Raw genomic sequence first — 14,155 nt, forward strand, 5'->3', positions numbered from 1 at the left:
TGTTTAAATAAACTATTTTTTTTGTAACATGTACATATCGCTTTCAAATATGAAGCTAAGATGAATATACTGAATACACTGAATATCATTACTATAAACTGACATGTACACATGAATATACTGTAGCCTAAATATCCACCATGTCATGAATATAAAGCAACTTGTTCAATATGTTTCAATATGTATTCAATATGTATTCCTGTATATTTGCACTCTGCTAAGGCTGCAACTAACAATTTCTTTCTCAATCAATCATTTGGTCCATAAAAAGTCAGAAAACGGTGGAAAGTGTCCACCCAGTTTCTCAAAGTCTGAGGTGATGTCTTAAGATGTCTTGTTCAGATATCAGTCCAAAACCTATAGATGTTAAAAGCAAAGATAAAAGCAAGAAATCTTCGTATTTGAGAGGCTGAAAACCAAACCTTCTGTCATTTTTGGATGGAAAATGTATTTACTGATTAATCGATTATCAAAATAGTTGTTATATATACACATACAATATATATATATATATATATATATATATATATATATATATATATATATATATATATATATATATATATATATATATATATATGCTTTGATGTCTTTGTTTTCAGTTCTATTTCTATTTCATTGCGCTCGGGACGCGTCTACAAATGTCCGACTGTTCCTGAACGCATCAAGCTGCAAAACTGCGAGAGAAGCGGTGATTGAAGGGGATAGTAGAGCGGCGGCGGCGACGACGGCCATCTTAGAGCTACCGTGGTAACCGACACTCATCTTCTGGATTTTATTTTTATTGTTGGAGAAACATTCAGCCTGACTGACGTGGGAAGAAGAAGGTTGTTTTTTACTTCGTCGCGGTTGAACTCGAAGTCGGGATGCGTGTCCGAGGGAATACACAATTTGCATCCGCTGTCGGACTGGTCCTCGGACTATTATGTGCGGTGGAGGCAGCTAAAGGTAACTAAGCTGGGATTTACATCCCGTTGTGCTGTGTCTGCCTGTCCGCGTCAGACAGGCTTCTTTGTGGCTGGGAAACGTTGGTTGTTAAAAGTTAACGGTTTCTCCGGTGGTTCCCAGCCGTTGAGGGTTACAACAAACGTTAGCGAGGCGGTGCGGTCCTGAGGGATGTTCAGGAACCTGCTCAGGGATGGTCCTCTCTGGAGCCGCAGCGGAGGGATGTAGCGAAGTACTCCGGCGGCAGCAAGTGCATCCTGCGATATTGCATAAATTGTAACCTTCTAATAACTCCAAATTACACTTTGTATTTTTTACAGGTACAGTTATTACATATGTGTAAGCTGTTATAATAAAGCGTGAAAACCCTGAGTGGGCTACTTTGAAGATAACATCAGGGCCACGAAACGACCCCCTTCTGTCATCTGCATGCAGTCTATTTATGGGCACTGGTTTCTGATATAAGATTTATTTTTAAATGTCACCCTCTGCAGAGTTTGTAATATTGTTTTTGTATAACTTCTTGTGTCTGGTACTCCATGCAATCATCTCGTTTTTAAAAAATATATTTGATTACATTTGAATTAAGGCCAGTGACGATATGTTCACTTACCCCCCCCCCCCCCCAACCCTTTTTTTTTTAAGATTCAGTCTTATTAAACCAGACTTTTATTTTTTACCATTAGTAGGCTTAATGCTTGGCTTGGCAACATTGTGTGGTCGCAGCAGGACAGAGTTGCTTTGCTACGCATTGCAGATCCTCTGTTTTGTCGTTGGACTTAATAATTTATTTGCTGTGATCACAGGGTTAAGTAAAAAGCCTCTTGGTAGGTCTGGGCCTACACATGATCAGAGACTATATAATAACTGGAAGTGCAACTGCGCTCTTCATTTGCAATGTCACCGATGGACACCATCACACAGTGAGGAGACATGCCTTTATTTGCTGCAGGGCGGTCCACCTCCCTCCTTACAGCAGCTCACTGCTCAGACACGAGCACCCTCACTGCATGGATATATAGACTGTGTTTTCACGTTAAACTCAATCCACTGACTCCCCCGTGCGAGCTTCCTGTTTCAGGGTGTGTAAAAGCAGGTGCATTAGTCACTGGCCATGTCAGCATGCCTGGGCAGCCACTAACGCTGTAGGCCAGTGTGTGTTGTTTTCTTTTAATGTTAAACCCCGTTTTATTCTCTATGAACAGACCATGAAAGGGATCTAGATACCCATAAAAGTCTGCTTCACAGAAGCTTCTAATCCAGCCATATTTCTTCCTGTTGCCATGTCAAGCAGCTGGGAATGCACAGCTCCTACCGGGAGGCTACCATTTGTAAAGCAGTAGCTTAATTTATTTTTCATCAATCAAAAGGAAAATGCCTGTAGCAGTTAGAATCTGGCTTTTTATGTAATAGTCGAGTGTGTTTGTGAAGTGCACCTGCTGACTTCCCAGCTCTTATCAGTACAGGAGACCTGTGAAATCAGCATCTTGGTGAAGGCTTATCTTTTATTAACCAAAGGTCACTCGCTCATTTTGTGCGTCACCTCTTGTCACATGTAGTCCAGCTTTGCGTTTCTATGGCTTGTTGTTAATTTTATTTTTTATTACCAGCCACCTTGCAGCGGTTGAGATAGCATATGCTTGTCAGTTTTTCCCCCTAGGTTGTTCCTTCTCTGAAACCTCTAGTTTAGTATACAGAGGTTTTATGACTGGAAACAGACCGAGCTTCAGCTCATTCAGGTGAATTTACCAGCATTGGCAGGAGATGTTGTGCTGCTCAGCTATTCACCTTTACAAACATGTATCCCTAATGACGTGGCTGCAACAAAGCTTGAAGGATCGGTTGAAAAAATATGTTTTTCATACACATGGAAATTCTTCTCTAGACTATATGATTCATTACACTGCCAGCAAAGAAATGTCAGTGTGTGTAAAACTGTTGCAAATACATATCTTCTGTGACAGGCCTGTTGAAGCCTCACATAATTTTCAGTTTTTTCTCTTTGGTGTTGGCCATCGTTGTTAAATGTTTTTTTCTTCTGGTGTTTCTCATCTTGTCAATCCCGGTTTTTGTCTCTTGTTTGTAAAGTCTCGCCCATGTAATCCATTTCTGTTATGAGCAGCAGCTGTAGGGTGTCTTCATGTTCCAGAGTTGAACATTAGGTCTGCTGAAATGCATGAGCTTCAAAGACAAAGAAAAGGCTGGCTGCTGGGAAGTTTCTTGGCCCATTCATCATCAAATTAAGTAATTCTAGTTGAAGAAATTGGATGCCCCGCTTTGTGTGGTGCGTTCTCCTCACATTGCAGTAAAGAAGTACATATTACAGTGTTCTCTGCCAGTCGTCCTCATCTTGCATTCATTGGAGAAGCCCACCATTGATCCACCGAAAATTACACGTCAGTTACGGTCAGAGCAATGTATCAGGTCAATATTTTTCTTTTAAAATTGTAAAACCAACCTCTGAGGTTTCTCCCTGATCTCAGCCTCATTAAAATGTTCTGTTTATTTTTGCTGAAAAATACATTAAACATGCAGGAAAATATTTTACACACTTTCTTTATACGTAACACAAATTGCTCTATAGTGTCTTTTTTGTTTAAAAAGATTTAAGTGATTATAATAAATATATTAACTGATTTATCAATTTACTGATCAATTCAGCTGTTGTTTAAAAGCTTATTCACAGGCTTTTCCACCTGTACAAGTGGTCATCAGCAGCTTTATATCACACATGAAACGTATACTATTGATTAGAGGATCCCAGAAGCCAAAATGTAGGATAACCTCCATCTGTTGTAGACCTCCAGATTTCCTATTTTAAACATTTTACACCCCCAACAATCTGTGTTACGCAAGTCATCTTGCTATGTTATGGCAAACAGAAACTATGTGGATGCACACAGCTGACAATGACTGCATTGTTCCTCTCTCCCATGCAGCTCCCGTAACACTGTTGTATGCCATCATTCAGCGCCAGTTTACAGACTTGTTTCTCCTCAGAAATAACATCATTAAATATCAACAGGGTGATGGCTAATGACAGAAAATCAGTTCAGTTCAGATGTTTCACTTTGAACATGTCCTTTGTCATCTGGTAAAACAAAAAATAAAATGTTGGCTGTCATCAGTGCATCATTCTCGGTGGTTTTGATCGATAGGATCCATTTTATTTGATGTTTAATGATCTTCTCCGTAGTGTGTGTCACTACAAGATTCACGGCTTTATCATCATCAGTCATTGGACGCATGCAACTAAAAAGGACTCGGAGTGCACAAACCTTTGCATAATCTTAAACATGTGCTATTTTAAGTCTCATTGATGGCAGCTATGATTTTCAGTCCAGGTTTGTTCAATTAGGAATTTTGAAGGATTTCTAACAATCAGACTAATTTTCAGTTATGGCCTTTTATTATTATAATGTTGTACCACCCTAAACACAAATGCCATCAAAAATTGCGAGAATATTAAGAGTTGTTGTGTGCAGATCATCCACATTTGATTGCAGTTTCACAATGTGTTTAAGAGTAATGGTAGTCGGTGTCGAATATGGCATGCCCACGATATATTGGCGGCCAATTTAAGGAAAACAAAATGGAAAGTCAAAAAACTAAATAATAAGCATTATCAGGCTCAGACTGATATGTATCAAATCTGGTTAAATTGATATCAAAGAAAATTCTAAAATGGTGGAATCAATTCAAGCAGAAATGTGTGAGACCATCCCTCATAGATCTGTCACAATGCTGGGAATCTGGGGGGGGTCTCTACACCTTTATGGTCTCTCTCTACACCTTGATGGTCTCTCTCTCGCATCCTCAAAGTGCCTTGTAACTGGCCACATGGTGGCGCTATCGATGGTCCAACCTATTGACTTGCTCTTTGGGTCGTGGCTGACGTTTACACCTAGTTTATTTGAAATTGGTTATCTATTTGTTGAGATATCTTTCTGACAAACAGACAATCAGGACTGAGATAATGAAGGAACTTTACATTATTAAAGTGAGATTCAAAATTGATTACTGCTTCTGTGGAGCAGTACAAGAACCATTACCAAATATTTGACCCAGTATTGCCCCGAATAACAGTTTGCTTGCCCTACACAGAGGCCCTGTTCGTACAATTTAACTCTTACATTTTTTCAGTATTTATTCAGAGATTTCTCAGAGGAACAAAGGGCTTTTAGGCCCAGACTTCAGGGGTCGGTATGTTGACTAAGCACGTCACAATGTGGTCACTGTTCGAAGGACGCGACTCAAGCCCCTCAAGAATGTGTATATGAGATAATCCCTTCGAAAGTGCTAAATTGTTGAAGCATTTCTTTTTGGTAATTTGCCACTTAGAGCTGGAAAGATAGGTCATGAGAAAACTGGACTCAATTTGGGTTGGTGGTGACTTTCCTCTCATCGGTGCCTTCACGGGCTGAATAGAGTCAGTGAACTATCAAGAATGGGTCATTCAGTTGTGAATATTAAGTTGTGCCAGATGACTGGGAAGTTGTGTCAGCCACCAAGAAAGGGGTTTACATTTATGTGAGCCCTTAGTCCTGATGTTATACATTGGAACTGCAGAGCAAAAAGTAATGTTCAGAAATGAAAACACCCATATCCAGGATTTTAATTAAATTATTCTCATATTGTATAATATGATGGATTAGTTAAAAAGTCTGCTCAATTAAGTTTTTATCACTTACATGAGTGGAATTTTGTGAAGATGATTTTGCAATAAATCATCCAAATCCACAAAAATTGCAATAGCAAAAATATCCTTCCTGTCCACAAATGTCAACATTGAAATTGAATACGATAACTCTGAAAGTATTATCCATCTTGCGTTAATTTTATTGATGTAATAAAAGCCAAAGCATTCAAGTTTTAAATAGATTTAAAATGGTGTTCCTTCCTCCCTTAAGTCCCATTGCTTCCAGGTAAACAACTGGTACTGCAGTGTTATTCACATATGGGAGTGCCCACAGTCTATGGTGTGCCCACATCAACATTCAGGCTCCATGGGAAACAGGTAACCAAAGAGCACATTACCTGCCGCAGGTCAGCTGCGACCGAGTGCCTGCGCCGAGCTATACCCGTCTCACTCTCACTGGCTCTTTTGTGCCATTCACACAGAGAGGTGATTGAGTTGCATTCAAGGCTCTGTGACTCCCAACCCCCTCTTCAGAGGAGCACCATGGCCGTCGAGGGTGTGTTCGTTCTGTCGGGCGGTTGAGACTGCGTAGAGGACAAGTAAATGTTGTTGGCTGGCACGGAAACTGAGAGGCTCTCCTGTGTGAGCAGGGTGTTTGGGGAGTAAGGGGCCCTGAGGTCTGAGTTTGCTTTAAAAGAGTCCCTAGAACAGTCCCCAGTCTGTCATGGAGGTGGCTTGCGTCAACAAGCTGAGAAGCTTGTAAGGCAAGACAAACAGAGAAGTGTGCCGTCTGTTTCAGACCGTGAGCAAATTGTCCATTGATTATTCCCGGGCCATGGAATTAAGAGAGCCACTCACCAGCGTGATTGAAGTCTCTCAGATTTGCATGCATCTCATACCTTCAACCTTTTGGCTGCAATTGCTGTTTGTCTCTGTTGGATATTTCTGTCTGACATCAATAAGTCCTGAAGCTGCCTTCTAAACAGCCATGAAGGGACCCTGTGGTTGATGTTAAAAGCTCTCCTTCTGGCAAGCAGAGATTTTGAATAGTTAGAGATCAGTCCACAGCTTGTATTGCCTTCTGCTCACCTACTCTGAGGCAGTTGATGTAAGGGGTGCATTTTGCATATTCTTCTGTATTTAGTTTTTGTTTTCGAAGCTTTTTGCTTTGCTGTCTTTCTGGAAAAACCTCAACGTGTGACTATCACCTGAGCACACTGCCTTCTCCTTTCTAAAGTGTACTGCTGCAGCTAATGGGACATATGAAAAACATCCTGGCAACAGAGAGGCTTTATTTAGTCTCAAACAATAGCAAGACAGCCTGCACACTCTGCTTGTAGACTCAGCTGCCACTTATGTAACCTGTGATTGGCAGGTTTTGCTATTAATCTTAAATTATTCATAATTCTGGGTGATCAAACATTTGCACCAGAGTGTAGACTGGTTATTCAGTCTTTTTAAATCAAAGTTAAACACATGCACCAGCTGCTCAGTATGTGATTTATGTTAACTTGCTAACGTTTTCACACTGTTTGCAGTCAGTATGATAGTTTAATAGGAGGTACGTACTAAATTGTAATCTGCAATCTCTGAGGACATAACCAAATAAATCACCAGGTAATAAAATGGTTGCAAATAGATACTTGAATTATCACACTAAAGTGTTAAGTGTTGCTCAGTAGCTGATCTGCCTTGCAGCGGTCGGCATCTTCACATTTGCATGTACTCAAAGAAGATAAAGGCTTGCAGGCTGTCACACATCAAAAGTAAAATATGAGCTAAATCAATGAAGCAGAGCCCCACAATGCGTCACATGCTTGACACTTGGCTGCACCATCATGATTACGCAACATGCCCTTAGACTTAGAGGTTCCCAGGCATTATCAGGCTTCATCTGATAATTACTGACTGATCATCTGCTGTAGTGATGCTGCCACAATCTGGACAGCTGTGGTGTATTTCTCGGGCTCTCCCAGGGTGACCAGTAGCCTTGTGCACAGTCTGGTATCATCGTATTTGGTTAAGTCTGTGGCAGTAGTGAGGGTTATAAAGCTTTGGGGAGGCAGAATGATTTTATTTGCCCTGTGTGAAGAGGACACATGACAGCAGTGGCATGGAGGGTGAGAGAGTGTGTACAGGCGTTCTGTTGGATCTCAGGATTAGCAGGACCTATTGTGGCCTTAACGTTCTCACAGGAAGTATTTCATCACGGTTAATAGGTCAAACTGTAAAGGTTAGGCTTCAATAAAAGAGCTAAGCAACCATAAAGGGGCTTTGTCTTTGTGTCCCATGTTGAATGGTCAGTGGTGTTACCCCGTTCTTTGGAGGTCATAAAAGAAGTCAGCGATGGCATCACACTGTTACATATGGGCCTCCACAGAAGATGTTTTAAATCCTGAAAGTTTGCTTTGGAGTTTTATATTATTGATTGTTGGTGTTGTTGATGGATTGTAGTTCCCATTTGGGGGAAAATCTAAAGAAAAATGCGTTTCTATGCAAAGAGATGTGAGGCTTATTTAGCCTTTAGGATACGAGACCATCTATTGTCCTGTTGGTGAATCAGTTGAAAGACGAGCAGAAAAGTCGCGTTGCTAATCGCACTAGAAAACAGACTTGATTGCATACTTGTCTTCTTGCATTGTCTACGTTCAGGCATGTTTCTGTGGTTGGTTGAAGTGGGGATAGCTACTGGCTGTTTAATATCACTATTAGTATTGCAATGTTATTTCTGCAAATATGATCCTGACTGATGATGTTGTTTCTTACTTTATTTAAACCATATTCATTAACATACAATATACCCACTTCAAACAAAACCAAGCCAAAAATAAACACACCCTCATTTGCCACTTTGATAGGTAGACCCTATTTATATGAGCGAGGGCAGGCTAATGCCCTTTGAACACCAATATTAGCGCTTACATGCAGGTTTTTTAAACATGGGAAAATTAGCGTGTCCACCTGGATGTCATGTTTCCAGATGTTAGTTAGCAGGTGTTAGTGGGTTTTTTGGCAAGTTGGAACACAAGTTTCTATATAAAGCAACACAGTTACTACAAACTACATACCCAAAATAATCACAAGTTGAATCAGCAACTTTCAAAGTTTCAGCATTAACTGAACATTATGACCTATACTGCAGGACTTTTGTATACACCTGTATTAGTTTTAACTAGGTGCATCTAACAGACTGGCAACTCAGTGTACTTGGATTTATCAACATAACAGTACACATATAAAGTATATTTCACTCTATACTTCATAGGCACAAAACAATTTGCCCATACAACAAGAACAAAAAAAGGCAGCAGGTTGAGAACTCAAGCCCCATCTGTACCCTATTCTATACACAACAAAGCATGCATGATTTTAAGAACCAATTTATTCAAAAGCATTAATGGTCTTTTAAAATATGCACTCTGGTTAGATTGCACAGTGCAGGTGACGGAGACACAGAGCTGATCAGTCGAGGGCTTGGCATGGCGCAGCTTGGCACACACAGTCACAGGGAGTACTTTATCCTTGTCCACCTGTGTCAGAAGTCAGCCATGTTTCTGCTCTCTCTCCAAAATGTTCTTGTTCCGTTTTTCATGTATCCTTTAAGTGTATTTCCCTGGTGTTGGCTGGACATTTCAACTCTTATCATTGTTACTTGCTCATCATTAGACATGCATAATAAAACTTGGCAGCCTCACTTGCCGTTTGATGTCTTGCTCGACGCTTGACCTTGTCAGTGAATGAAGTAGACGCATCCCATTATAGGATTACGTGTCATTGGCTTTATTTGCTGCGTAACAGGATTGAATACCAGATACTGTGTTTCCAGGCTGTAAGTGGGCCCAGCAACCTGCCATCTGCGCTAGTACAGTAAAGGCTTGATATGTGTGTTTGTCCACAGCTTCTGACACATCATTAATTTCTCAAAGGTTTCTTAAATGATTTTATCTTGTGTCTGCTAGATCAGGGCTTAATTTGTTTGGTAGTGGATACAGTATATAGTAGGGTTCATTTGCTGTTTGATTTCTGAGATAGAAAGTTATTTTTTGTTGTTGATGTGGTTCATTCTGTCAGCATGGGATGACATAACCGGCTTAATATATATTATTTAGCAAGAGGCAAACATCAGCTTATTATATCTATGTATTTATATCCTGACTCTATCTAATATTTATATTGAGGTCAATAGTTCCTCTGTGCTAGAAATAGGAAGACAAGTCACTGTAGAGAAGTCCACTCCTTAACCCCACAATGTATGTGGTGCATGAGGGTCCATTCAACTGATCAGTCTGCACAGGAAAAGATGCATTAAATGGAAGTAATGATGTTCCATCTTAACTGTTTATTCCTGAAGGCCTCTTCAATTGTCTTGAAAATTAAGTGTCCCAGCATTGCCTTTTTTCTTTTCAGCAGTTATATTCCATATACAGATATATTTAGTGGCATATTCTCACAAAATCATGATGTTCTTCTTGTCTTTAATTATCTCAAACAGTGTTTTCCCTAGGTTTACTTCTTTGGTTTGGCGCTGTGGTCCGTGCGACCGGGGGTTTGAGGTTTTATTTGTAGTTCCCTCCTCTCCTTTCCTCCGATCTGTGTGTGTGTGTGTGTGTGTCGGGAGCAAAGCCCCGGCCTTCGCAAAAAACAGCGGAGGCGTGAATGTGCAAAGCAACGCTGTAAACACTGAAACGTGCACATAAATTAGATAAAGAACATAACATGCGTTTACGTTATTTAATAGAAGAGCACCTGTTCAATGTGAAAAGTGAGTTGTGAATTTTTAAAAATTAAAATCCCGAAAAACAAAAGACCTTTTGAATTTCAGGGGGGGCGGGGGGTTCCGATGGGGGGGGCGCAGCGCCCCTCCAAGACAATGGTAGGGGAAAGACTGTTAAAGTATGTTGAGAAAGCAGTGTTTTCAATAGACTGTTAAACGCTCCTTATTACTTGGCGCAAGTTAACATTGACCCACATTGTGTTGTGACCTCCTTATGTGCAACATGTGAGGATTTAGCTCTATGATCTCTTTTGCCATTCTTCATGAGATTATAGCTGAAATAATTAATCGTTTAGAAAATAAATCTGCAACAACTTTGATTATTAATTTATTGTTCACATTTTCAACAAAAAATGTGTGGGATTAATCAACATGTGACATCTGTATCAAGTCTATTGGAGAAAATGAAGACAATTTCACTTTACAGTGGATACAACACACAAACACATCTTCTGCAGTATGTCACAGGGATCTTGATCAGTTTAATATGGAATATTCGTTAGACATTAAGAGATTCCTCTTGAATTATCTGCTTTTATGTGAGTGAAGCACTAAGTCGGCAGGTTGTAATTGTTAGTGAGTATGCATTGCATTAGATTAATTGGTTTCTTAATTAAGTTAGATTAGGAAAATGTCAGTCTTTTACACTAAACGTCCTCAGTGCTGCAGTACCATGTCCGTTCTTAGACTGCCTCAAACATTTCAAAGCCCCTTTCCTAATCTCATTCCATCTTAAATCCTAAACTAAAGCCTCCCCTCACGAAAAAACTAAAACTAGTCCCTCCCTTACAATACAGAGAGTCTCTCCTTTATAATCACATACATCTTAACTTGTGCGTAGTGTGTAATAAATCACCCAGTTTCCAAGAACAAAGATGTGTCTGTATTTGTGCAAATAATGTCTTTGTTGCTCTGTGTCAAATGTTCACAGCGCAACAAATGTTCTTCCAATTCACTGCAGGCTTGCAGGGAGATGATGAAGCTATCTTGTCAAAAGGGCCTTGTTGGCAATTTCACACAATGTATTTGAGACTTTCACGCTTTAAATAAAATTGTGCTTTAGATTTAATTCCTGGAAGATTTGTGTGAGTGTGAGGGGCTTTGAGTTTAACGGTGATTTGTGACGGTGGTGCAGTTTGCTTTTGAATTTGTCAAAGGCCTCCCGCGTCTGCCTCCCTTTGTTCTCATACCTGCACTTATGTCACAGTTTGCCATCTCTGAGAATATCTGTATTATCTATTATTTTTATTGATCTGTGATGCCCATCTCAGACCATTGTTGGGAATTGGTCTCTTTTGTCAGACTTTTGTGCTTGACATCACAATTGTTCGATTAGCTGTGACAGTGGTGCATTTTCTTTTTTACAATAGAAGAAATACACATTCTAAAGTAAAACTCTTTTTCTAGTTACTTGCTCATCAGTCAAGGTGGAAATAGATGCTATACAAATGGACATAGCACGTTTTAGATTAAGGGAAATTACATTTAACTAGACAGGAAGGGCACAGGCAGAGATCCTTCTTGGTTAGTTCACGTGTTATCGGTCAGCATTCGGCCGAAGGTTTTGCATAAACCGGCAGGAGCTCTGACAATGCCGCTTGATGTTGTACCATTCAGTGCCGGTCCTGGTTCAGTGCACCTCAGTGCTGAAGGCAATGAGCGACTCTTGAGCAAATGTGAGGCCCACATGTGACCTGGCATGTTACTGTGACAACAGTTACTGTGACTCTGTGAAAGCTAAAGTAGATTATTATAGTAGTGTGGCCTGGCAATCTCTCTAAAGACATTCACTTCACTTCAGGTCACACACCGCTCAGCAAAGACGATTTATTGGGATTGATTGATTCTAAATTGCTGTCAAACACAGCAACTCATTCTTACTAAGCACGGCTTGTGTAGAACAAGATTTAACCAAAAATACTTGTTCTCACCACATTTAGTACATTATTATTTTATGCAGTCAAGCAAATATATTCCAGCCACTAACAATTGTGCAATTATTTAATGCTGCAGCACATTTAATGTTGTTGATTAAACTATTTACTGTTCATCTTGCAACAAACTCAGACATGTAAGAGTCATACCTCTATAAGAACTTTCTCACGTAAAAAAAAAAAATAGATCTCACCAATCCTGTGCAAGAAGCTCACAATTACAATGATTGTGTAATCACTAAGAATTACACTAAATTATGTAAAGACACACAACGCAAGTCATTTGCTTCGCTGAAATTGGATTTGGCAGACTGATGCAAGTCGCCTGAAAACATCATCATCAGGCTTTTGTAGGTTTTTCTTTTTATCTGGTTACTGTTTGAAGCTCATAGTATAATTGTAGCACAGATTGTGTTATTGAACATAAGGCGTCTTTCTATTAGTCAGATGATGAATGCGTAATGTTGAGGCTTTCTGCAGCAGGAAACGGCTGTGGATTTAATTTCACTATGCAAAACATATTTCAATTAGGATTTGACGGTAAAGACTCACAGAGGAAAAATTATTTTACAGGATACTGTGTAACTTCCCCTCGGGGATCAATAAAGTATTTCTTCCTCTTCCTCTGAATTTAAGGAGCTAATGAGAATACACAACTAATTAACTAACTAATACTAACTAATACAACTTTTAGGTGATGAGTATATTACTCTCATTTTCATATGTTGTTAAAATACACAAAATGACATGTCATACATTTATATACAGTGTGTATGTATGTATGTACATATATATGTATATGTATATGTATATACATATACATATTCATATGTATATGTATATACATGTGCCAACAACGTTTGTCTTTGGCAGCCTCAGCAAATGCTTAAATGGCACCAGCATTTTACAACAGAGACACGGTAATTAGTCCACTGTCGATTTAAATAATGTTGCTTGTTGAGATGAATGTTGTGCTCAGAGTGTGTCATTGTGTGGGAATTAGATAAGTGTGGGCTGGAGGATGTGCTTGAGTTTGTAATGAAGCTGGTAATATCGTGCATTTCTAATCATATATCCGTTTTCCACCAGTTTTTGGAGCAAAAAACAACAACAACAACCTTTTAATTCTAACCACGGTTTCTATTTCAGACAGAACAGAAGTACAGTTTGCTACATGAAATAATTATTACACGGTGGTACTAATACATAATCAGTTATTGTGCTCTTGGACAGCGATAAAATCCAAGTGCTCCTTGTCAGTTCTTACTGAAATGGTATAAATGAAGTTGGGAATATGATTTGCTCTTAGGGCATTTGGTTAAATGATAACTAAATGAAACTTATAAAAGCAAACATAGCTGTTGGAAACATAATATCTCAGAAACTGGGACGTTATGGAGATATCCCACTTTTCGAGCTTTGCTTTCCACTACCTGAGATTTCATGTGTGCTTTGCTACTTCTGACAACTTGACTTTAAAATAAAGAAAGCTCCTATATAGCCACTGGCAAATTGTGATGCTTCATAAATGATTAAAGAGATTATTGTTCACCCCAGCTGAATTCATATGTAACCAGAACAATCCTACATTACATTTTGGGCTAAATGCCCATTGTGCTGTGGTTGATGATTTCCTCCCAGTTCATTGTCAGCATGAATTAGCTTGAATTTATGACGTGGCCATATTCAATTTATCAGACAATTTTGAAATTGATCTTCTGAATAAGCATGGGGTGGGGTTTAGGCGAGGGCAGAATGTCTTAACAGAACAGAGAAAATTATTCAAATTCTTCAAAGATATGAGTGTGATTTAATGAGTAAAAAAGTGGAGCTGCTTGTAAATAGGTCACGCATAAAGCAATT

At 39.4% G+C, this 14,155-nt stretch overlaps 1 protein-coding gene across 4 annotated transcripts in view; it reads left to right on the forward strand.

Moving 5' to 3' along the window:
* The first annotated feature begins 695 nt into the window (after positions 1–695).
* clstn1 (calsyntenin 1) overlaps positions 696–14,155 on the forward strand; it is a 37,020-nt gene continuing 23,560 nt past the window's right edge. For all 4 annotated transcript variants that reach the window (XM_029435686.1, XM_029435688.1, XM_029435687.1 and 1 more), the window contains exon 1: positions 696–948. In XM_029435686.1, the coding sequence (XP_029291546.1) occupies positions 867–948 (82 nt within the window). In that variant the 5' untranslated portion in view covers positions 696–866. The remainder of the gene's footprint in view (positions 949–14,155) is intronic.

This window comes from Cottoperca gobio, chromosome 7 (assembly GCF_900634415.1).
Source record: "Cottoperca gobio chromosome 7, fCotGob3.1, whole genome shotgun sequence".
Lineage (NCBI taxonomy): Eukaryota > Metazoa > Chordata > Actinopteri > Perciformes > Bovichtidae > Cottoperca > Cottoperca gobio.